This window comes from Trichosurus vulpecula, chromosome 5 (genome assembly GCF_011100635.1).
Source record: "Trichosurus vulpecula isolate mTriVul1 chromosome 5, mTriVul1.pri, whole genome shotgun sequence".
NCBI lineage: Eukaryota > Metazoa > Chordata > Mammalia > Diprotodontia > Phalangeridae > Trichosurus > Trichosurus vulpecula.
This window is the reverse complement of record NC_050577.1, coordinates 207890292-207916308: the sequence shown is the minus strand read 5'-3', so window position 1 is coordinate 207916308 and position 26017 is coordinate 207890292. Positions and strand designations below refer to the sequence as shown.

The 26017-nt window shown below is 38.6% G+C and overlaps 1 protein-coding gene across 1 annotated transcript; it reads right to left on the bottom strand.

The window, feature by feature from the left end:
• Positions 1-12784: 12784 nt before the first annotated feature.
• UCN3 (urocortin 3) lies at positions 12785-13294 on the bottom strand. Its single transcript, XM_036758657.1, has one exon. It carries the CDS (start codon positions 13292-13294, stop codon positions 12785-12787), a length of 510 nt encoding a protein of 169 aa, XP_036614552.1.
• Positions 13295-26017: the final 12723 nt, after the last annotated feature.

Sequence of the window (26017 nt, the reverse complement as noted above, 5' to 3'; positions counted from 1 at the left end):
GTAGTCATCTAATAAATATTTATTGACTTGAATTGATATATCATTGTTTGTTATTATTGTCTCCAATTTTGTAGAAGTGGGAGTTTAGATGTTTTTACATGGGTTCTTAGAGAATAGGCATTCCCTCATTTTAGGAAAGGAACTCTCTCATTTTAGCATATTGGAGACTAAACTAATGGACTATTCTAGACCCCTAATTCTTAAATGAGTCATAAAGATTGAAGTCCACCATTGATTTTTCCAATGATAGTAAAGATGGAGATGTAGCAAAAGCTCCCTAGACCAACTGTCTTTTAAATCTAAATGTTTCTGTGTAAATATGTTCAGTAATAATTACTATAATGGTGTGCACTCAGTGCTTACTGCTGCCTAAAAGGAGACATTATCTCCAGCACTTTGCTGATCAAAGTATTCTAGAGGGTAAACAGATCTGTTACTGCCAAGCCTATGCACACATTTCTGTACTGGCAGAAATCTCTCTTTCTAAAGGTCAGTCTATCCTTGAATCTACAGAGTTTCAGAATCCCCTGGCCTGCCAGTGGGATCTATCCAACTATCATTTCAATTCGTTTTAATAATCAAGCACCAAAAATATCAGGACAAGTGGGAGAATCAAAAAAATGAGTAAGACATTGTCCCCAACCTAGCTATTTGTTGGTTAATGCTTAATAGCTGGCCATAAATTCTTTGCTTTATAATTCTATTGACACTTAAATTACCTAGGAAGGAAGAGGTGATAAAATTATAATTATCAGAGCTACAGCTGGGGCAATTTCTGTCATTTATTGTTTGAGTTCATGTATAGTGGTTGGGTATATTTTGAATAAAACAAGGTGGGACAGGAAGAGTCAGCTGGGATTCTAGAGACAGAGCTGGGATAAAAATCAATGTACAATATTCTGAGAAGTTGCATTTGGACTGCTTTCCTTTCTGGACTGGACCTTGACTTCAGTGAGAGTTGTCATCCATTGACAGGCTCCTTCCTCTGTCGACCCAAGATGGGATTAGACCTTTATAACTAGGGTACTTTGTTCTTTCCTCAACTTAAACAGTGAATATCTATGCACCCCACATGTGAAAATGGCAGGCATTGAAGGCAGTCTGCTTTGCTAAATTGTCTTGTCATTTTTTTAAAATGAAACTTTCTATTGTTCCTATGATTTGTTCTTTGACTTATCACTTCTTTAGGATGAAATTATTTAGCCTTTATTAGCAATTATTTAGCAATTAATTTTTAATCTTTTCTTTAAATGTCCTTTGCTGGATGTAATTTTTATTGCATTCTTTCAGTGAAAGATGTATTTAAGGTTTTGTTTTTCTGCATTTACTTGTGGAATTTTTATTCCCTAATACCTGGACAATTTTTTGCAAAGGTACCACATACAATTAAGAAATATTTATAAGCTCTTCTGCTACCATTCAGACATTAGACATTAATGCCAGACATTAGACTAGATGACCTATAAGGCCCCTTCTAACTCTAGATCTATGATCCTGTAGCCACATCTAATTTTTCCAAAATTCCATTCAGATTTTTAATTTCTTTTTAAATTATCTTTTGTTTAGATTTGTCTAGATCTGAGAGGATTACATTGAGACCGCCAAATATTATATTATGATTTTACTATCTTTTTCTTCCTGTAAACCAATTGACTTTTCCTTTAAGAATTTAGATGCTATGCCATTTAGTACATATATGTTAAATATTGATTTAAGTTCATTTTCTGTGGTTCCTTAAGCATAGTGGAGTTTCCCTATTGTAATGAAGTCTGCTTTTACTTGACACATATGAAGTCATGATTTCTATCCCTATTTTTTTTGAGCCCACCAAGAGCAAAATAGATTTTGCTTTGTTGGGTTGTCTTTAGAAATCTCACCCTTTGTGATGCTTGTTTTCACAAGTGGGCCAGATTAACACCTTTATGGAGGCAAGATGAAACTCATATACACAAAGATTGTGGGAGGGATCTAGGGTGTTCCTGGGGTGATGGGAGGAGTGGTTTAGGGAGGGTCTTGAGGAGGAGTCTAAAGAGGAGCTTGATGGGACTGGGGTAACTAGAAGTCAGACTCCAGGAATTGGATTAAGGGTGGGAAGTAGCTGAAGGCTACCTGGAGATTACAGACAAGGTAGGGCTAGGCTAGTTCAAGCATAACATATTTGGGCATAGACACTTTGACAGGATCAGGGCTGGAAGCTAGCCAGACAATGGAGGGCTAGGCTAGGTTAAGAGTAACCTAGCCTAGAGATTTGGGGATAGCAATGATGAAAGGCTTATGGCCTCAGGCAAACGCCTCATCTAGTGGGAAGATTCAAGGGAAGTTCAAGGGGGCTCCCGCAGTATAAACTTCATCACTGATATCTCACTAGTTAGAATAAATAAAAGTAAGTCAGTTTGGTGTGTGCACTGTATGTTACAGGATCTTTCTGTTTAAAGTGTGCCACTTATATACTTCTGCTTTCTACTATATTCTGCTACCATCCTCCATTTTAGGGGTGAGTTCAATCCCATTTACATTCATAATAATTATTGTGTATTTACCTCTATCCTTTTTACTTTTTCCCTCTCTTTTTTTTTTTACAAAGAAGATAAGAGAGAAGAAGAGTGTGCTCAACACTAGATAGCTATATTTGATAGATTCTGCTTGCATATTCTATTCCTCTTTATCTCTTCCCCCTTGCCCAGTCCCTGATTACAGGTTCTTATCCTTTCTTAATTTTCTTTTACTCCCTTCTTCACAATTCACCCTCTAGAGCTGGAGTTTGTTTTTCTTTAATCAATCCCTTGACGAAGCTACCTTATTTAATTCCCACCTCTCCCCACCTCTGTTTCTCCTGATTCCTTTCTGAGTTTAATGCTTCTTCATTTCTAATGAGTTTAATTTCTTTACCAAATGTGTGTGTGTTTGTGTTTGTGTGTGTGTGTGTGTGTGTGTGTGTGTGTGTGTATGTGAGTGTTTGGGGGGGAGTTGATATTCTACCCTACTTTATTCAGTTCAGATGAAAGTGAGTTTCATGTGCATATTGGTCACTGTTTGGGCCCTGATTGGCTCAGAATGAACTTTAAATAACAATTGTTTCTGTTTTGGCCAGAGACCCTGAGGGTCTTCCCCTCCCAGATTGATTTTATTTTAAAAGACTATTCTTTGACTAATTTTTTAAGCCTTAATCACTTAATGGGCACTACCTCAGTCAAAGTGAGACTTGTTAAAGAACTTAGCTTGAAAAGGCCAAAGTCCCCCACTGCATCCTGGGCCATCTCCAGTTGTCCTGATCCATATCTGGTCACTGGAGCCAGATGGCTCTGGAAGAGAAATTGAGCCTGGTGACTTTGCACAGCCCTCCCTCACTTAAATCCAATTCACTTGAATGTCATGGCATCACCTCCCTGATGTCATGGTCTTCTTTGAGAATGAAGGACAAACAGCAAGCAACTCCTTTCACCCGTTCCTCCATGTTTGTATAATCTTATGCAAACCAATTATATGACATAGTAAGGTCTACCCACTTCTTCCCTCTTCCCTGATATATTCTTTTATATATCTCTTGTCTTTTTTTTCTTAAGATGATCAAAATATAGCAAAGCTGCTCGTAGGCCTTCTGTCTTATTTACTTCATCCTTGAAGATGTCAGGGTTCTGAGAGGACAAATTTCTTTCCCACCTACTAGTACACAAATATTTCATCATTGTATAATTCCTTATACTGGGGCAGTCCATCTTTTCTCCCTCTGTATTACTTCAATTGGTGAACTCCTCACCTCCCATGGATTTAATTACATTTCTATGCTGATGACTCTCAGATCTATTTGTCCATACCTAACCTCTCTGCTGTCTTTTCAGACACCTCAAACTCATTATTTTTGTCCCTAAACCCTTCTCCCTTTCATACTTCTCTTATACTGTAGGTCAGGGCTTCTTAAACTTTTTCTACTTGCAGCTCCTTTTTGCCTGAGAAATTATTATGCACCTCTGGGAATACAGGTATATAAAATAGGTATACAAATAAAACATTTACTGATACTGTTGTGGCCTAGGAGTGCTAGGAACCCCAAAATGCAAGGGCAGGGGGTGGGTCTACCTCAAAAGAATTTGACCACTCAAGCCTTCTTTCGGTCAGAGTTTATTATGATGCTGGTTAGGTGGGCAAGATTCTAAGAATCTGTGGTATTTGTGATGCCAGTACAAGTGGGCCAGATTCTAAGAATTTGCACAATTTAATGGGGATAAGATTGATATTTTTATATAGAAAGACTGTGGGAAGATCTGGATGGGATCTAGGAGTGGCAAATAGCCTGGGGTGGGACAGGTGGAGACAAAGGAAGGAATTAAGTGGTAGGGCTACAGTGAAAGTATGGTTGAAAGGATTATTTGACTGGGCTGGGCTGGATGCCTCAGGCAACCTCAGGGACTGCGTTCCTGAAATTTGTGGGAAAGATCAAGGGCTTTTCCTTTTCGGGTGGGGGTGGGGTCCAGATCCCATTACCTCATCATTCCCCCCTCAAACAAATGGGACTCAAAATATTTTGGAGTGATGGGCAAACGTCTTGGCTTTTGAAACTGCTTCATGCTGGCAAGGGCTGTGGCTCTGTCCCTGACTGGAGGGAGTCCTGGAGAGGAGTTTGATTGGAACCAAGCATAGGCTGTATCTAGGGGAAGATGGGGGGACATTGGCTGGTACCCACTGTTTGCTACCAACTGTAGGTGAATGGTCTGGAAGACACAAATCTGACAAGCAGTTCAATATGCAGGGCCCAAATACAGGGAGAATTAAAAGTGATGTCATAATGGGGGAAAACAAAGAAAAAAAGCTAGAGCTCCATTAGAATCATTTACATCTGACACACAGAATTATCTGATCTTGTTACTTCCCCAAGCTTCTACTCTGATTCTAATTCCTTTAGGAGGATCAGAGGCTATTGGGAAGTAACAACACTTTTGCAGGTAGACATTTTCTACCCCTGGGTTCAATAGTTACACAAATGAATTTGCCAGACACTCACTCTTACTCCAACATAAGACTAATGACTAGGCCAAATAGGCCAAATACCTCAAGAAAATTGGTTGCACTGAAATTCTCTTCCCCAAACTAAATTGTAGATGTTTCTGATTTAGTTTTCTGATTTAGCTTGAATAATTAATAGAATAAACCAATTACTAAGTTGTTTAGGGTATAGAAAGGAATATAATTTTAGGCTGAATAGCTCAGATCTTAAATACACATTTTATTATCCCAGCCTTAGTCTATGGGATAATAATTCACATGACTATGCAGGCAGGCAGATAAGCCTGAGTACTAATGTACGGACCATTTACTCTGATTATAGAAATTTGCTATAAGAGGGTAAAGCAGGGATGAGATTTGTCAATTCTATCTCATAGCCAGGCTCAGGAATGGCCAGGGGATAATGTTACTTTTCAAAGGAACACAATGGAGAAACTGATTCAAGAGGATCCCATCTTAGACTGAGGCTAGAACTGTCCTCTCAGCTTTTTTCAGATGCAGACTTTCATCTGTATCACATTCTCTCTGAGTAGCTTGTGGCAGTTCTATCAGATGGTGTATTATTGACTATTGATTATTGATGAACTATTATGATCCATCAGACAACTTAAAATCAGTTACAGTTCCATGAGTTTTTACATCAAACAGCAAGTTTCACTAATCACAGCTTTGGAAAAACTTTACCAGATCTTACATCTCAAATTTAAATTTGCCCTGGTATAAAAGCCAGTCATTAGAGAGTCTCTGTGAAGGAGGATTAGTTGTAGCTAGGTGGCACAGGGAGCACTGGCCTTGGAGTCAAAAGGACCTAAGTTCAAATCTGGCCTCAGACACTTGACACTTACTAACGGTATGACCTTGGGCAAGTCATTTAACCCCAATTGCCCTGTCTTCCACCCTCCAAAAAAAAATTAAAAAAAAAGAGGATCCCAGGGTATAGAGGGAGTCAGCCTCAGGAAACCAAAAAGCACCTGCAGTTTTCCCAATTCCCTAGCATTCTAGAGAATTGGGTATACACTTCCAGATGGGGCATCCCCCATTCTGCAGAAGGTGTGCCCCAGGTCCAAGATGGCCTCATAACCATCATACTGGAATGGACCCTGTGAGCATCAGACTCGAAAAGTACCTCCATGCCTTCCTAGGTGCTTGGAGAGTGATTCAGGGAACCAAAATATGGTGCTAGGAACTCTGAAATACAAGGGTACAGGGTGGGTCTGCTTCAAAGAATTTGATCACTCAAACCTTCTTTTAATTCAAGTAGTGAGTTTGTTATGACAACAGTTGGATGGGTGAGATTTCTAGTGAGTCTGTGGTATTTGTGATGCCAATACAAGCAGGCCAGATTCTAAGAATCTGTGTAATTTAATGGGGGTAAGATCGATATTTTATATAGAAAGATTGTAAGAAGATCTGTATGGGATCTAGGAGTGGCAAGCAGCCTGGGGTAGTCTGGAGGTAACAGAATGAAGGGCTAGTCTGGGTCAGGGCCACAATGAAATGACAGTTGGAAGGATTATACTGGGATGTGCCAGATGCCTCAGGTGAATACCAAGGACTGGGTTCCTGAAATTTGTGGGAAAGTTCAAGGGTCCAGATCATCCATCAACAATAAATCATAAAGAAATTAATTTTAAAACAACATATATGCATATAATATATGTTATATATATATAATTTTATCCTTTATTAAAGATGAAAGCAAATGAGATGGATATGCTTGTTTATTTTTACATAACGAATTACGTCTTGGTAGAATATTTGATACTGCAGGAGGTAGAGTATCTTGAACATTTTTCATTGTTGATTGATATTTTGATTTTATAATTGTCAGTGCTGAGAAGGCTGCTTCACATAAATAGGTAGTACAAAATGGCAGAAATATGTTTAGGGCCATTTCAGAAATTGTTGGAAATTCTGCTCTAATCTCAAGCCAAAATTCATTTAATGATTTTTGTATGTACAGTAAAAACACTGCAATTCATAACACAATAGTCTCAAATCTGAGCCGAGGTGTTTCTGGCAGTGTTTGTTGGCATTGTGTGGAGTGATGGCATGCACAATGCAAAGTGTGTGTGTTGTGTATTCAGAACCAAGGCCGCAGTGAAGTTGCACAATGCAACATTGGCAAGTGCTGCCAGAAACACTTTGGATTCATTACGTGTTTGATTTTGAATTAAGTTTTGGTTGTTGCACATTCAGAAACCTTTTACTGTTGCCAAATTTTTCACGAACCCCACATTCAGTTACACAACGCCATATGGAGTGGCGACCCATAGTTTAAGAAGTGCTGTAGAGGGCACCCCCCTCTCAGTCCCTAAGCTATCAACTTAGGTGTCATCCTTGACTCCTCACTATCTCTCACCCCTTTGCCTCTCTATGCAATCTGTTGCCAAGTCTTCTGAATTTCACCTTTGTAACATTCCTTGAATATCCTCCCTTTTCTCTCCTCAGACACTGCCACCACCCTAGTGCAGGCTTCATCTCCTTATCCCTGGACTATTGCAAGAGACTGCCTCAATTCTCTCCCATTTCAATCCATCCTTCATTTGACCACTAAAATGATTTTCCTAAAGTGAAGATCCAACCATGTCACACACACACACACACACACACACACACACACACACACACACACACACAGATACACACTCTCCACTCAACAAACTCCAGTTGCTCTCTATCACCTTTAAAAATCCTCTCTTTGATATTCATAACCTGCTCTCCTCTTACCTTTTCAGTCTCCTTAGACCTTACACCCACACCCCAATTATTCTGTGACTCAATTATACTGACCTCCTTGCTGTTCCCAGAACACAATACTCCATCTCCCCACTCCAATTATTTTCTCTGACTGTATCTCTGCCTGGAGTGTTCTCCCTCCTCATCTCTGCCACCTTACTTCCCTGGCTTCCTTTTAAGTTCCAACTAAAATCCTGTCTTCTGTAGGAAACCTTTCCTAATCCCTCTTAATTCTATCATCTTCCCTCTTTTAGTTAATTCCTTGTTATCCTATATATTGCATATTTATACATATTTCTTTGCATGTTCTAGTCACCATTAGATTATAAGCTCCTTGAGAGTTCTTTGCCTTTCTTTTTACCCCTAGTGTTTACCACAGTGCTTGGCACATAGTAGGGGCTTAAAAAATGTTTATCGACTAACTGGACTCCTGAGTCTTCTTTGGTATAACTATCCTAGTGGCCCTCTGAAATGTGTCCCTACCAGAAGATTGTGTTACCATTTTAACTCACCCCAGATTCTTTGCATATGTTGGGGCATTTTGAGAAAAAAACCTTGATTTGTCAAACTAGAGCCCCAAAGGAGCTGGCACGTATTTTCTGTCTCTTTGCTGGGATCAGCATATAATGGACTCCTTCCGATTTCTCTACAATGACTGGGGAGGAAGAGTCAATATATTGAAGGTGACTGGCCTCTGAATATTATTGAGGACATGCTCTTATTGAGGAACCTCCTTGCTCTTTGGTCAATATGAAAAGGATACAATGACATGGCTTTGCTTTCTAGTACTTTATCTATAATGGACTTATTGGTGTGGGGTGGGGTGGGATGGGAAGTGGGTAAAAGGTGAGAATAACTGTATTTTCCTCTTTCCTTTTTCTTCCATAGTGGTAATTGCAGCTTGAAGTCCATAGATGCCTCCTAAGTGCCTTGAATCCCTGGCTGTTTCTTTTGCCCTTCTGTTTCCTTTCTTCAGCACAGGTCAGTGACCAGCAATCCTGATTATTCAGCTATTTGGTGAGTTTGCAAACCCTTGAGTTCCTAAATCAGGTGCTCAGCATAAGGTATTTCCCAATTCTAAGCAAGCTTTTTATAGCAGATGAGTACCCTGCAAGGAGGTTCTTGCAACTGTGGCACCAAAGATAGTTGTGATTGACTGTCCAGGAGCTCTAGAACTTGGAACTTGCTCAGACAGTGCAAATCTGTGTGAATGAAAACATTACAAATGAGGGTTTAATTTGTTGTTTTGTTGTTTGTCAAGGAAGAGTCCAAGGGGAACAACTTCTGGACCACGGTTCAAAATATATGGATAATAGATTACTGGTCAGGGGTGGAATCTACCCCAAAAAGGGTGGTAATAATTCATTTGCCTGGTGGTTTGCAATTCAGTCAGTTAGTCAATAAAAATATAATCAAAGATCAAAGGATCTAAAAAGGATGGAGGAGGAGGAAGTTTGCCTATGTATATCTGCCAAGCCAGATGGTATATTGAATAATGATAAAGAATGAAAAATAGTATATGAGACACCTAGAAGTACACAACACCTGAGACCCAAATGCTCGAAATTTATGCAACAAATAAAAGGAACTAAATATCCTAAAGCAAGGAGGAAAATTAACCCATGAATAGACTATGGTTCTGGATAGGTATACGTTATTCAAAAGAAATAAGATAGGAAAAGAGAAGGATGATGTAGCATTAGATATTAAGAAGTCATACTTAGGTGAGGAAATCCAAGAATTTGGAAAGGTGCAGAACTAGTTAGAAACTTCACATTAGAAAATAGCTCTCCTCTTGGCAAATCCAGTTGTTGAATAGGAGGAAAACTTCATTTAGGCTTAGCACTTTAATACCCTGGTGTCTCACAGGTAGGAATATTAGTGATAAGAAGGGTCTGGAGATAATTGAGAATGAAATCCTGAAGACTTACAGGGCAACATTTCCAAAGAAGAGGAAAATGAGATTTGTCTGAAAAGTCCAATGGGATGTCAAGGAAACTCACTAATCAACTTCGGTTTTAAAAAGAGCCATACTGAAGATAGAAGAAATGCCAGGTAACCGAGGATGAATATAAAAGTCTAGAATAATCCTGTAAAAATTGTATCAAGAGGGCTAAAGTTCAGAATGAGCTGAAGTTGGAGGAAGTCAAAGATTACAAAAAGGTAGGGTTTTTTTTTTGGTTTGTTTTGCTATATTGGAAGAAAAAGGCAGATCAAAGAAGGATAGAAACTTTGCTTGGGGTGAACAGGACTATAATCAACAACAGAGAGAAGGTAGAGCTACTCACTAAGAATGGGCCATCCTGTTCTGCTTTTGTTTTCTCTGCCAAGTAGAATGGTTTTTTTTACACACTAAAAATAATAGAACAAAATAGGCTAATAGGGAGTTGATACAAAAAATAAATAAGTTGATATGAAATACACAAAAGTACTAAATGTTAGAGGCAAGATTTGAACCCAAGATTTGAACCTTGTTGACCTAGTGATTTAAAGTCACTTGACCCAGATAAATTTTCAGATTTGATTGCTGAGCCATTGTCAGCAATGTTTGGGAGACTGTAGAAAATAGGAGAGGTACCACACAAAATTGGGAAAGGGAAAAATGTCCCAATTTTTTTTAAAAAAGGGTATAGAACATTAAAACTATAGGCCAATAATCTTGATGTCAGTTTCAGGGAAAATTCTGGAATAGATCATCAAGCAGTGATTATAAAGCGTCATCTAAAATTCAGCAAAAATAGGTCGTATCAAAGTAACCATTTTTCCTTTTTTGATGGGGTTATAAAATGGTGGATGAGGAGACTATAGTTTAATATAGTTTATCTAGATTTTAGCAAGACTATTCTTATGAAGAATAGGGAGAGATGTGGATTAGAAAATAGTAAAATTAATTGTATTCAAAATTGGTTGCGTGTCTGAACTCAAAAAGCGGTCATTAATGGTTCAGTGTCAACATGGCAAGAAATCTCCAGTACCCCAAGGATCTTTACTTAACCTTGTGTTATTTAACATTTTGGTTAATGACTTGGTTAAAGGTGTAAATGGTATGCTTATTAGAATTCCAAAATATCTTGACAGCTAGAGATTTGGACTGAATTTAATAAGATGAAATTCATTAGAGATGGTTAGACAGCAATTTGTATGGAAAAACTCTGGGACTCTTAGTGGACTTAAAGTTCAAAGTTCATCAGCAGTGTGGTTTGGAAGCCCCAAAATGGCTTAATGTGATCCTGGGTTACAATGAGAGCCAGAGACCTGGCTCTCGAAATAAGGAAATAACAATTCCTTTATACTCTGACCTGGTCAAAACTCATCTGGAACATTATGTTCAGTGTGAGGCTGCACAATATAAGAACGCTGATAAACCAGAGGTTATGCAAAGAAGGGCAGCTAGGATGGCAAAGTCTTTTAGTCCATGTTATATTAGAATCAGTTAAAGAAACATTTGTAAGCGCTAAGCCTTGAGAAGAAGACTTGGGAGAGAGATCAAGAACTGAATGGGACCTCTCCAACCAACTTATTCTGCAGATGAGTTAACTAAGACTCAGGGTAGCAATGTGACCTGCCCAAACTCACAAAAATACTAAGCATTAGAGGCAATATTTGTTCCCAAGTTCTCTTCTAACTTCAGAGTAGGAATTCTTTCCCATATACCATGCTGCCTCTCAATCGCTGTGTTCAAATATCTGAAAGGCTGTTGTGTGAAAGGGGCTCCAGAAGACAGGACCAGGAAATTTAGACTTTGAGGCCAGGAAAAATTTCCTAACAGTTAGAGGAATCTTTATATTGAATGGCTTGCCTCAGAACATGAAGGGTGTTACCTACTTGGAGGTCTTTTGGCAGAGGTTGGATGATCACTTGTTGGGTATGTTGTACTGGGGATTCTTTTAAGGTGTGAGGTAGACCAAATGTCCCTTCTAACTCTCAAATTCTATGATTTTGTGATGTTCCCTTTGAGTCTTAACCGAGTTGTCTGTTGGAGGGAGGGTGCTTTAAAAGTATTGCCCTATGGTTCTGTCATAGGATGATAAAAATTAAGCTGGAAGACCCCTTAGAAATAATCTTGTCTAAACCCCTCATTTTGCAGTTTAGGAAATTGAGGCTTAGAAAACTTTAAGTGACTTGACCAAGATCACAGAGATAGTGTCGAAGCTTGGATTTGAACTCAGATCTTCTGACTTCAAATACAGCACACTTTCCATGTTTTCTCTCTCTTTGTTGTTTGTTCTTCACAGAAATGGTTTTTCCCCTTTAGCCCCTTTCAGATATTGATCTAGCTTATTATCATGGGTGGTTCCTGGTATTGGGAATGGCTTCAATCCAAGTGGTAGCAGCCTATACAATCTAAAGCCAGCCTAGCCTCTCTCAACATCCCCTTACCACAACCACCACACATACACAACCATCACACACCACAAACTTTCCCCAAAGCACAAATATACATTATCTTCTTTTGGTATTGAGTAGGAAGTCAGTCTACTAGCAAGTGACTGGAACTATCAGGCTTAATTTTTCTTGACAGTGGGAATGAAACACAGCAGAAAAAAGAACTCAAACAAGTCAGAATGATTTCAAGATACATTGGTTTTAATATGGTCTGGGGAACTGGGATTTGGGTGAAAGATGGTGAAGAGTCAGGAGGAAGAAGGTGTAGGATAGGGTGAGAAAGAGACAAACCTTGTTAATTTTCTCCATAGATAAGGAGTTGAATGGGAGAGGCTTAGGGAAAAGAGAAACACTAACTTTGTCTAAGGTCAGAGGGGTGGAGGAAGGAAACATAGCAGGTTGTAAGAGGCATTAGCAACTGGGACTTTTAAAACTTAAAAAACACAATTTTGTTTAGATGTACAGAGAAAAGGTAGTCACTAGGCAGATCCAGGAGGGAAAAAGTGACATATATTAATCAGGGGTAGGTCCAAATTACAAACACCAATTAGATTACCCAACCCTTCATCTCCCTTTACCCTAAATACATGCTTAGCCTCTCTAAATGCCATGCCTCTCACTCCCTACAGCTTCTGCTTGACTCCCTCTAGAAACATCTTTATTTCCTTCGCCCAATTTGTGCCATAAGGTGAGCATTGGCAGCTGCTTTGGCCTTCAAGTTCTTGGCCTTGGCTATGTTGAAGAGGATATTCATAATGTTGGTAGGGACATCAAGAGACAGGGTGAATTTAGTGCGCCTATCGCTCTGGGCCTTGTTCTGGTATAGCTTCCTTGTTAGCTGTGCCTGAGACTGGTACTTATACCGGGTGCCCTCAATCCCTGTGCCAATCCCACCACCAACCCCAGATAAAGTTCTTTTCTCCTTGTCCTCTTCATCCTCTTCTTTCTCCTCTTTGTCTTCCTCCTCAGATGATAGATCCTCACTGGGAATGTAACCAAAGCTCCTCTTGCTCAGTGAGGACTCATCACCTAGCTGACTCTTAGCCCCAGATAGGGCTGTATTAATACAGCTGAAGATGGACTCTGTTTGGTACAGCTTGTGGGAGTTGCCTGTTCTCGAGGTTCCTAGAAGTAGCAGTAGGAACAGAAATTGAGCAGGAAACAGCATTATGCCCTATAGTGGGGAAGAAGGAGGGACAAAGATGGAAAAGAAATAGGATGTTATTACAGCTCTGATGGCATTTATGATATTCTCTGTTTTGTGGTCAAAAGGCTAAACCCCTAATGCTGATCAGCTGAAAACTCATAAGCTCTTAGTTGCAAAAGGTATTGAGTGAGAAAAGGTTTGTACTACTGGTGGGGAAAAAGTTCCAAATATACTTAAAAGACAATGTATTTTGAAGTGAATCATTTGCCAATTAATTTGGCGTTTGACCACATCTGTGTTTTATTTTGTTTCTGAGGTTCATGTGGAGGGGTCCATGTTTAAACAATGCTGCTGAAAGATCTAGAAAGATCCAGAAGGATCCAGAATGACAGTTTAGATAATCTGTAACTTTCATTCATACACTTTAAGGAGAGGAACAGGTTGTGGCTGCAGGATCAACCAGTTAGAAATATCTTGTTCCTTGGATGGGTCATTTGGAATCTGGTTTTCAATCTCATTGCTTAGCTGAAACTAATCTCTCCAAAGTTACCAATCATTGGTTAATTGACACATTTAATGACCTTTTCTCAATCCTCATACTTTTTTTTTTTTTAAATCTTGCTATAGTATTTGACACTTTCTACTCTATTTGGGATTTTGTGACCCTGTTCTCTCTTGGTTCTACCTCTACCCATTTCCCCATTCCCTATAAATCTCTTTTGCTGATTTATCATTCATGTCACATCACTTTAATAGAGTTTTAGCCCAAATCTCTGTTGTAGGTTTCTCTCATTAAGTAAAAATACAATAGAACATAGATAATGTTAATACATGGTTTTCTAAGTAATTATGTGGCTAGCAGGGATCCTTATGTAAGAGTTAGAGGGCCAACTTTTCTATTTGAGCTTGACACCACTGCTTTAGTCCATATACTCCCCTCTTTCATTTAGATTAGGAAAAGTCATACAGAAGGAGTTAGCTGACCTGGAGGCTGGTGTCTTTGGTGCTCCTAAGAGAATTGGACAACTGTGCCTGTAGAAAGGAAAAAAGAACATAAGAGTTCATAAGATTTAGTGTTGGAAGAGGCCTTACACATTATTTATTTCTACTTCTTTATTTTACTGAAGTACATGAAGACCAGAGTGGTCAAGTTCCTTGTTTAGGATCTCACCCAAAGCAATTCGAAGAATCAGGATTCAAACCCAGGTGCTTGAATTCCAAATCCAAAAACTTTTTTCTACTTAAAACCTCATTGTTTTAATAAAGGAAGGAAAAAAATTCATTTTTTTGCCCCCTTCTAAATATTATAATAATAAAATCATGTATTTAATATACCCTCTACATATGTAAAGAACTTGATAGCAAATTCTCTATAATTTATATTTTAGGGAGTTTCCCAAGGTTAAATGCTTGAGACTCATAAAAAGTTAAGAGTTGTGCCATTGTTTCTGAGCTTAAATTTGCATTTAAACACAGATTTCCTTGAGGTGGCTAGGTAGCTTAGTGGATAGAGCACTGGGTCTGGAGCAGGAAGATCTGAGTTCAAATTTGACCTCAGACAATCACTAACTGTGTGACCCTGTGTAGTCACTTAATCTGTTTGCCCTAATCCACTAGAGAAGAAAATGGCAAACTACTCCAATATCTTTGCCAAGAAAACCCCCAATGGGGTCAGGAAGAGTTAGAAGCAACACTACCAACAACAGTTTTCCTGACTGCAGCTCTAACACTCTGGCCACTATTCCCATGGTCTCCATATTTCTTTTTTGGACAGGATGTCCCACAATAAGAAATTTGAGCATGTACTTCCAATACGTGCATAGTTATATATAAAGTATATACACATACTACTGTACTGATAACTATATACTTTATAAAACTTACACAAAAAATGGAAATAAAAAAAGATGAGAAATAATGTTTGATCCTAGAATCGGTAGGGAGCCACTGGTCTTTATTGAGTAGAGGAGTGACATTATCAGATCTACACTTAAGGAAAATAACTTTTTAGCATTATGAGGCCTATACCAGTTCTGTGCTGGAGTCAGCTCCCACTAGTGGATGGTTAACTTTTTAGTGTAAGCATTTATACCTCTGGAAATCAGCAAACACCACAAATCAGAGTCTGATTTATGGTTTTCTTGATTTAGTCTAAGAAAGTGATAGAGGAGGTGTTAATAATGCAGATTAAATGTTAAAACGTGTCATGTATGTATTTTTTGTGCCCAGAGAGCTCATTGTTAAAACATTTACTGGCATACCTCAGCCTGTACCCCAAAGAGTTCAAGATAAGAAGATTCATATATACAATAATATATATAGGAACTCTATTTGTCATAATAAAAAAAGTGGAAACTAAGGATTTGCTCCTCTATTGGGGAATGATTTAACAAGTTGTGGTATAAAATATAATGGAATATTATTGGGCTATAAGAAATGATGAAAGGGATAGTTTCAGAAAGTCCTGGGACAGTTGTATGAACTGATGCAGAGTGAAATTAATGGAACCAGGAAATCTATTTATACAGTAACAAAAACATTGTAAAGAAAAACAGCTTTGAAATACTTAAGAAATTTGATTAATGAACCAACCACAATTCCAGAGGACCATTGATGAAGCATACTACCCACCTTCTAACAGAGAGGATTGGTTTTGCTTGACTGTGCTCATTTATTGTGTTTTACTTTTACTTTTTTATTTTAATGGTGGGGAGGGGGGTGAGGAGAAGAAGTGGGAAGAAATGGAGGTTAATAGTATTGTCAAAGAAAGAAGAAAGGGAAAAAAGACAGTCATTGAAACTTAAAATACTCACAGAAGTTTAAAAAGAGGCGTAGATGAGCAGAACAGGTTCTAAAACATATTGAATTCTTTATTTAAAAGGAAAAGCAGGATCTATTTAATGGGCATTCATGACTTCATGTATAATTCTCATTATCTGCTTTACTTTGTATATGTTAATGCTCATTTTATTTGATATTTCTTAAGTTTAGAATATAAAACATTTCTTTTAGTATGTGGTGACATGGGAGAATAATACTTCTTCAATGCCCAGGCAGCTGTAATTTCTCTCATTCAAGGTTGTGACAATTCAGTCTTAGACTCTTGACCACCCTTTGGTATTCTCTGATTAAGTATGAAATCATAGAAGTTGATAATAATAACCAAGCATTTTTATAGCATTTAAGATTTGCCAGGCACTTACAAATATTATCTCATTTGATCTCTACAAAAACCCTGGGAGGTAGTGCTATTATAGTGTCCACTTTATGGATGAGGAAACTGAGACTGAAAGAGTTTAAGTGACTTGTCCAGGATCACAAAGCTGCTAAGTGTCTGAGGCTGGATTTGAAATAAGGTCTTCCTCACTTCAAATCCTGAACTCTGTTTAATACAAAGGTGAAAAAGGAGCCAATCTGAGTGGATGCGGATGCTAGGAGGTCCTAAAGAGGACAAAGGATAGTAACTCACATTTAAGGTTTTCCAGGCACTTTCCTTATAACAGTTCTGTGCATTTGTATTATTTCCATTTCATCTATATGAAGAAACTTGGGCTTAGAGGTTTGTCCAAAGTCACATATTTAGTAAAGTTGTGGGGGAGAGGGGCAGGGAGTTGACTCATCAGTGAGGTCCTGCAAAAATTCCTTATCTTAGAGTGTAGATGACCCCAGATTCTTGGAAGCTGCACCACAGGAGCACAAACTCTGGAAAGTCCATAGACTTTTTCTACTTAACTACAGTGCCTCATTAAGAAAAACTTTCATGTAGGGATTGTTCATTGGGCAGCTGGGTAGCATAATGAATGGATGCCAGACCTGGAGTTAGGAAGACCTGAGTTCAAATCCAGTCTCAGACACTTACTATCTATGTGACCCTAGGAAAGTCACTTAACTTTGCCTCAGTTTCTTCATCTGTAAAATGAGCTGGAGAAGGAAATGGCAACCCATTCTAGTATCTTTGACAAGAACTCCCCCACCCCAAAAGGGGGGTCATGAAGTTAGACATGTTAGCCAATCTGACAGGAGAGATGTGGTACCTAAGAGTTGCTTTGATTTGCATTTCTCTAATCAATAGTGATTTAGAGTATTTTTTCATATGACTATAAATATCTTTAATTTCTTCCTCTGAAAACTGCCTGTTCATATCCTTTTACCATTTCTCAATCAGGGAATGACTTGCATTCCCATACATTTGGTTTAGCTCCCTGTATATTTTATATATGAGGCTTTTATCAGAGACATTGGTTGTAAAGATTTTTCCCCAATTTTCTGCTTCCCTCCTAATCTTTGTTGCATTGTTTTTATTTATGCAAAATCTTTTCAATTTAACATAGTCAAAATTATCCATTTTGTATTTTGTAATGCTCTCTATCTATTGTCTAACATGACAAAACAGGAAAATAATAAATGCTGGAGAGGATGTGGGAAAATTGGAACATTGCTACATTGTTGGTGGAGTTGTAAACTGATCCAACCATTCTGGAAAGCGATTTGGAACTATGCCCAAAGGGCTGTAAAAATGTGCATACCTTTTGACCCAGCAATACCACTTCTAGGGCTATATCCCAAAGAGATCAGACAATTGGGAAAGGGACCCGTATGTACAAAAATATTTATAGTAGCTCTTTCTGTGGTGGCAAAGAATTGGAAATAATCAAGGGGATGTCCATCAATTAGGGAATGGCTAAACAAATTATGGTATATGAATGTAATGGAAGACTATTGTGCTATAAGAAACGAGGAGCAGAGGAACTTCATTACAATCTAGAATGACTTATATGAACTGATGCTGAGTGAGGGGAGCAGAACCAGGAGATCAGTATACACAATTACAGACACATGATATCTGTAAGGACTAACTTTGATAGACTTGACTTCTCTCATCAATGCAAGGTTCAAAGACAGCCCCAAAAGACTCATGATGGCAAAAGCTATGCGCATCTAGAGAAAGAATTATGGAGTCTGAATGCAGATGGAGGCAATCTATTTGCTCTTTTTTCCCTTCTTTTTTGGTTTCATTTCTCCTTTCTCATGATTCATTCCATTGGCTATAGTTCTTCTTTACAACTGGACTGTTATGTAAATAAGTTCAATGTGAAGGTAAATATAGAACCTACACTGGATTACGTGCTCTCTTGGAAGGGAGCGGGGAGGAGAGGGAGGGAGAGAAAATTTGGAACTCAAAAACCTGTGGAACTTAATGTTGTAAACTAAAAATATGAAAATAAATTTATTAAAAAAAGTTAGACATGACTGAAAAATGACTAAACAACAACAAAAGGGATTGCTTGATATTTATTTAACCCAAACCTGGGGCAATTTTCCAATCACATATGACTGAATAGACCAAAGTATCTATAGAAATTCAGAATAGTGTTCACAATGACTTTCCTTGCTACTTAGTTCTACAATCCATCAGTAACCACTTATTAAGCAACTACTGTGTGTAAGGCAATGGGGATAGAAAAAAAGACAACAATGAAACAATCCTTGACATTAAGGAATTTACAATCTAGCTGGAGGGATAATACTAAACAATATACACGCATATATAAGAGAGATATAAGATCACTAGTGGGGAAGGCATCAGCAGCTGGCAGGATCAAGACAGGCTTCATGTAGAAGGTGGCACTCGAGTTGAGCCTTGAAGAAAATCAGGAATTCTAAAGAGGCAGAAGTATTGACGAAGAGTATATTCCAGTCAAGGTGAATAGCCAGTCAAAAGCATGAAGTGCCATGTGAGAGGAACGGTAAAGCCAGGTTGGCTGGACTATATTGTATATGAAGGAAAGTAATGTGTATTAATGAAAGGTAAGGAGTTAGGCTATGAAAAGCTTTAATGCCAAAGGAGTATATTTATAATTCTACTGGTAATAGGGATCCATTGCAGTTCATTCAGTAGGAGAGAGACATGATCAACCTTCATTTTAGCAAAACTGGTTTGGCATCTGTGTGGAGGATGAGTTGAAGCGCAGAAAGAGGCAGGGAGATCAATTAGGAGGCTATTTCAATAATTTAGGTGAAAAGTGACAAAGTTATGAACTAGGATAGTGACTATGTAAGTGGAGAGAAGGAATTAGAGATGATGTGGAGTTAGAAACAGGATTTGGCAACTGATTTGATTATGGTTGAAATCTTAGGGTCCATGGATTGGTTTCAGGGGGTCTGGGAACTTGGATCAGGAAAAAATTTGTGTTTATTTTCACCAATCTCTAACTGAAATTTAGCCTTTCCTTTAATTACAAATTTTTAAAAAAAATTTCTTCTGAGAAAGGGTCCATAGACTTCACCAGACTGCCAAGGGGGCACATGTGTACCATAATACACACACACACACAAAGAACCCTTGACTATAGTTCCTGCCCTGTATTCTACAGATAAGAAAACATTTCTCCAGCACTTAATTCAGCTATCTCATTGTCTATGCAAAATATTATTCTTTTGCCTATCTCTAGGGCATGTACCTGTACACTAGAGAAGATAAATGATTTCTTTTCTGTAGGTCCACCTCTACATCACAATGTCTCCATGACAATCTTTAATGAGGAAATATACCTAATAAATTCATTAACTGGTGACCAACTAAGCAGCTATTGATGTTGTAATTATAGAAATATAATCATGGTTGTATATACTTTTTAGGTACTTTAAATATAAAATTGGATTAAAGATTTTCTTGCTACACAAAAAATAGTAACACAAAATAATAATATAGCGCCTTACTATTTACAACTTGCTTTCTTCAAAACAACCTTGTAGGATAAGTAGTGACAAAATTATTATTTCCACTTTGGAAGCTAAGACTCTGAATTACTTTTCCATAGTCACATAGCTAGTAAATATTATAGCTGGGGTTCCAGTTTAGGTGATCTGATTTCAAACTCAATGTTCTTTCTACTAAATTTTTGCCAAGCAGCTTTCTACAGTTTATATAGGGAAATTTCCAGGAAATATTCCCTTGAACTCTCCCCTATTAGAATGTGAACTCTTGAGAACAGCGTCCGTATTTTTCTTTCTTTGTATCCCTAGCACTTACTATGCTGGCACATAGTAGGCACTTTAGCATTTTCATCTATAATGAGGAAGGTATGCTAGGTGCTTTCTAATGTTTCCTCATCTCCCTTCTCTACCCATCCAAAGTATTCAGATCAAGGCTAGTCTCACACAGTTTTCTCTTTCTTTGTCAAATTCTTCAGCTTCCTGGGTCGGGGACAGGGAAGAGAGGGAGAAGTGAGAAATAGAGGGGAGAAGAGGAGGAAGGGAATGAGGTGGCAGTTTCCTCAATCCTACAATCCAGTTCAAAATTATGAAGCAAATAGAACTACTCTTAACAGACTATCCTGAATTGTTTTGGTCTAGAAACACTTTACTGTCTTTGGCTGCTTTGTACCTGAAATAATTTTCCTTGCAGTCTGGTAGAGAGAATAGGCTAGTTTAAAACCTAGATCATGTTACTGGCAGTTAGGCTGGGATAGGATGCAGTTTTGAAATCTTTTTGGTTATTAGTGTTACTGAAAGGAGATGTTGTGTAGGAAAAAGGAAATCAGACACAAGGGAAATACAGCTCCCTTTAGAAGGCTGGTTTTAATTAGATGTCTCTAACCTGCCACTTAAAGGGCAAGAGTGTGATGGTGGAAAGAAAGCATACTTGAACTAGAATCAAAGGACATGGATCTACAATATTGGCTCTGCTGCTTATTACCAGTGGGTATTTGGGTAAGTCACTTAACCTCTTTGACCTTAGTTTACTTATTTGTAAAATGAGGGAGTTAGACCATATGACCGCCTGTCTAGTTCTAAATCAATGGTCCTAGGACCTCTACTACTCAGCTTCCCTATCCTTGTCAAAATGCTGAAGTGGAAAGATTTTTAAGAGTTTTCTTGTTAGCTACTACTCAAATCCTTTGGGGCTATCTGCAAGTTCAACTATTCTAGGTGTGGGCTGTGGTAATCAACTATATGGACTAATTTAAGGAATGTCAGAACAACTCTTCTGTCCCAAATTACCTGTCTTACATATGCCTGAAATTCCACTCTTAGAGAGGCATTCCCCTGGGTTTAGGCAGTGACCATTCTAGGATACTTTGTAATATGCAGGTAATCTTTGGAGGAGTAATATATTAATTCCCTTAAACTTAGTGACAGGAAGGACCTAGGTCAGGATGAGAGTCCTGGGCCCTGGAGGAAGGGAAATGGTGTCAGATGGAGAAGATTTTAGTGAGCAGCCAAAAATACATTTTGCCTATTTCACAGTTTTGGCAAGGAATTAGCCCTGTCTTCATGGGAATAAGGAAGATAAGGACACAGTCGAACTTTTTCTGAAAAGATATTTGGAACATTTAAAAAATAAAGCATTTAAAGCTTGGGTTTTTTAATTTGTTTTTTAGTCTTTTGTAACAGATATGTGGAATCAAGTTATTCTCACATATTTCTAAGAGAAAGTACAGTGTAGCGGAAAGAATGACAAATTTGCAATGAGCAGATTATCTGTTCAAATACTGACTTTGTTGGTTACTGCCTGGATAACTGAGCAAGTCTCTTTACCTATAAAATGAGGGAATTCTATTCGATTATCTCTAAGATCTTTTCCAGTTCTACAGCCTATGACACAGAAATTTTCAGGTCTAAGAAGACAGAAGGGAGAGATATATAAATTCGATGAGCAACAATTGTCTTATGGTGGGGCTGAAGTGAAAAGCAGGATGTATCCTGTTGCCTTTTTTCCTGAAGAATATCAGCACCAGGGAAGTGGGTATATTAGTGAAGTACTTCATTTTTGAATGTGTAAGCTAGTGAGGTTCCTGCCAACTCTCAATTTCAGCAATTCTGTATTTTTGTGCTATTTAATAGCAACTGGAGGGAAAAGATTGCAAATCATATCCCTTGGATAATGCTAAAACTTCCTGGACATTCAATTCTTCAGCTTTGCTAAGTCATTACTGATACTCCCCTTCCTTTTGGTGCATCGTTGGAAAGAATCATCCTGCTGGATTTTGTAGAATGACTCCCTGACTGTTCTGGGTTGGTTTTCAAGTTTGGAAACCAGAACAAAGGACTATATGTACACAGATGGTTTTGTTCCCAGTCAGACAAGTAGACTTTTCACACTTTTTCTGACCTTGGATTTACTATTTCTCTCATGGCAGGATAACCCTACTTTTCCTTCAGGTCAACAAATGAAACAACATTTTTGCCCTCTGAATAGTTTTCTGGTTTCCTATTTTCTCACGATTTGAAAAAGAATTACTTTTGTTCAGTAGGACTTAGCCAAAAATGCCTCTGCACACTCATGTAGGTATGCACATAGCTAAGAAGCATAAGATCTCACACTTGTAAGTTAAGCCTCACTTGGTGAAAATTAGTTTGCATTTCAGAAATGAACCCCAAGTCAAATACTCACCGATAAGTCGACTATGCTCTGGAGGCTCGGATAACAGCAGCAGACAGCAGTTTCAGGATAGAGAGGGATGATGCATCAGAAATGTTCATCTGACATCTGTCTGAACTTATGTTGCTGTCATGGTCACCGTCTTCTCTTTCTTGTGTTCTTATTAAGTGGGCTGTGATATTGTCTCTCTATGGAAACTGCTTTACTCTCTTGTGTATATATAAAAGTGATAGATCACGGGGTTGGATCATAATTCCAGACGTACTACCTTCATTTGGATGTGATTTCATTAAAATGAAATAGAACAAGGTGTTCACGTCATGGAGCTATCATTCCCCTCCTTAGTCCTTTCTCTTCATCCCTGATGCCCTCCCTCCCTTGTCCTTCCCCCACAACCAAGTTCATTGATAAAAATGCTTTGCCAAAGTAGGAAGCAGTGTTGCTTTGGAAAGTAGAGAGCTGCAATACTGAGAGTGTATTCACTAATAACAGCTTTGCCTACACTTTTTCAATCTAACCACTGATCTCTTCAGAGAAGACAACAGAACAATGAAACCTCAAGAAGTTCCCTGTGCATTATAGCCTGGAGTTGGAAGCTTATTTAGCTTTGCAGGACCATGGAGCTGAGTGCTGGTGCTAGCTGAGTTATTGAATCAGATTATTGAATCAGTTTTGAGGTCAGGAACTATATGCTTTATACTTCTTGTGTTGAAATTTATTAAATTCAATTCTTCTAGACAATGTCTAAAAGACACTGTTATGAACATGTCAACCATAAAAGAAGGAACACGTGGCGTGAGTTGAATCAGAAGAGAGTGAGCCTAGAAGCTGGGAAGGAAAAGTGTTAATTTAGATAGTAACACCTGAATATGAGGATCAGAGAGAAAGCTCTGAGTGTCAGAATTTCTCTAAGGGTAATACAGTCTGAACTGAGGTATTTTGCATAGTGAAATGCCAAGATTCCACCCTATGTTTGGGAGCACCAGCCCTAACTAGAGAGTCAGAAGCACAGTAGAATAGGGAGGCACTTTCAGTTGGGGAATCAGCAAAAGTCTCATGTAGGAGGTGGCATCTGAGCTGAAATTTGAAGAAAACTAGAAAATCCAAGAGGCAGAGGTGATGGTGAAGAGGGAATGCATTCTGTGCATAGTGGGCAGCTTTTGAAAAGGCTGTGAAGTATATGAAGAGGAGGCTGGAAAATTAGATTGAGCAAGGTTGCAAAGGGTCTTAAATGCCAAACAGAGGCATTTGTATTTGACTCAAGAGGTAATAGGGAACCACTGGAATTTATTGAGTGGGGAGAGGGGGAGGAGGTTACATGGTCTGACCCGTTCTTTAGTTAGACCACTTCGGTATTATATAGAATATGGGTTGAAGAGAAGAGATACTTGAGCAAGTTAGATCAATTAAGAGGCTGTTGCAATAGTCCAGGTAAGAGATGATGGAAATGCTGGTCACATGAATAAAGACAAGGGGACAAATGTGTGAGATGTTGTGGAGATATAAATGACAAGATTTAGTGACTTATTAGATATGTGGAATGATGGAAATTGAGTAATTAAACAAGACTCTGAAACTTGTAACAGATATAGGGAAATTTAGAGAACTGGGTTTGGGGAGAAAAATGATAAGTTTTGTTTTGGACATGAGTTTGGGATGGCACTCAGGACATCTAATATGAAATGTCCAATAAGCAGTTGGTGATCACTCTATAGTTCAGAAGGGACCAGGACTATATAGATCTGGAAATCATCAGCATAGAAATGAACCAGTAGGAGCTGATGAGGTCACCATCAGAGAGTGCAGAGAAAGAGAAGAGCACCCAGTATGTAACTTTAGGGTACACTCAGAGTTAGAGGCTATAATATTGATAATGATCCAGCAAAGGAGACTGAAAAGGAGAAATGAGACAAATAGAAGGAGAACCAAGACAAAGTAGTGTAACAGAAATTCATGGAAGAGCATGTCTAGGAGGAGAGAGTCATCAGTAGTGTCAAATGCTACAAAGGGGAGGAGGATGGGTAAAGAGTAAGAAAAGGACATAAGATTTAGCAATTCAGACATCATTCATAGATTTGTGGAGAGAAATTTCAGTGGTAAAAGACTGAGACACCTGTAAGCAGTGAGAGCGAAAGCTGAGGAAGGAGAGTAGCATTTTTCAAGGAGTTTGATTGGGAAAAGGAGGAGAGATATAGGATGATAGCTAAGTGTAACATGGGTCTGCCTCATAGATAGAACACCTTGGTTGGGTCCTCTCCAAAAGAAGAGGCTGAGGAGCCTTCTTTGCTGTAAAGTTGTAGTTATATGTAATGAAAGTGCATTGAAGAGACTGTGGACCTTCTGTAAGTGGTTCTACTCAGGTAACAACTAGTGAATGGGAGGCTCCTTGGCAGCAGATCATTCAAAATAACATTCAGGACGAGAGCCATTCAACAGACATTAAAAATGCAATCTCAGCCTTCTCTCTTGCCCGTTACTTTTCATCTGTATCCTGGTGGTTTGACTCTCATCCATAGTGTTCAGTAAGAGATGATGCTGCAAGGCAAGAGATCTTGAAGTCATCTTCCTCCTAAGGTCATGTAGCCCTGCTACATGAGGGCTTTTGTCCTTAGCTTCTGCATTTGTTCTTTTCCATTTTAGGGGAAAGGATTGGAGTCTATGATCTTGTGAGTTTTGAAAGGTCAGGAGGGCAAGCACTCAGGTTTTCAGCCATCAGAGCATTGATGCCCCAAGGAGCCAGGGGTAGGCTTTGGGCAACAGTGGATAGAGTGCTGGGCCTGGAGTCAGGAAGACCAGAATTCAAATTTGGGTTCAGACACTTATCAGCTATGTGAACCTAGGCAAGTCACTTAATGTCTGTCCCCCTCAGTTTCTTCAACTGTAAAATTGGGATAATAATAGCACATAATTCCTGGGCTTGTTGTGTGGATCAAATGAGATAATGTTCATCAAATACTTAGCATGGTGCCTGGCAGGTAGTGGGCACTTAAAGAATAATTGCTTCCATCATTTCTTCTGGACCCAGGTCAGGGGTTGCTGAGTTGAGTCATGTTGCATCTAGACATGAACTTAGTGGGATCAATGTCATGTAATAACTGCAATCAGTGTACCTGCTCTTCTCTGACATGAAGGTGGTATAGGAGAGAGTATTCCCACAAGGCGATGGGGAAGAAATGTTTATATTTTGTTCTTACTAAATCTTCAACATAAATGTTCCTTTGTAAAAAACTACTTTGATATTAAGTGGTTAAATGGAACTAGTGCCCTACTCATTGACACTTACCAGTGGGAGACCTCAGCACATGGTGATTATGGCTGGTGGCAGTAGAGGAAGAGATATCCCAAAATCCCTCAGCATA

Bases quoted from the DNA above. Each gene is read 5' to 3' on its own strand.
- UCN3 (XM_036758657.1), bottom strand. From the start codon at position 13,294: ATGCTGTTTCCTGCTCAATTTCTGTTCCTACTGCTACTTCTAGGAACC.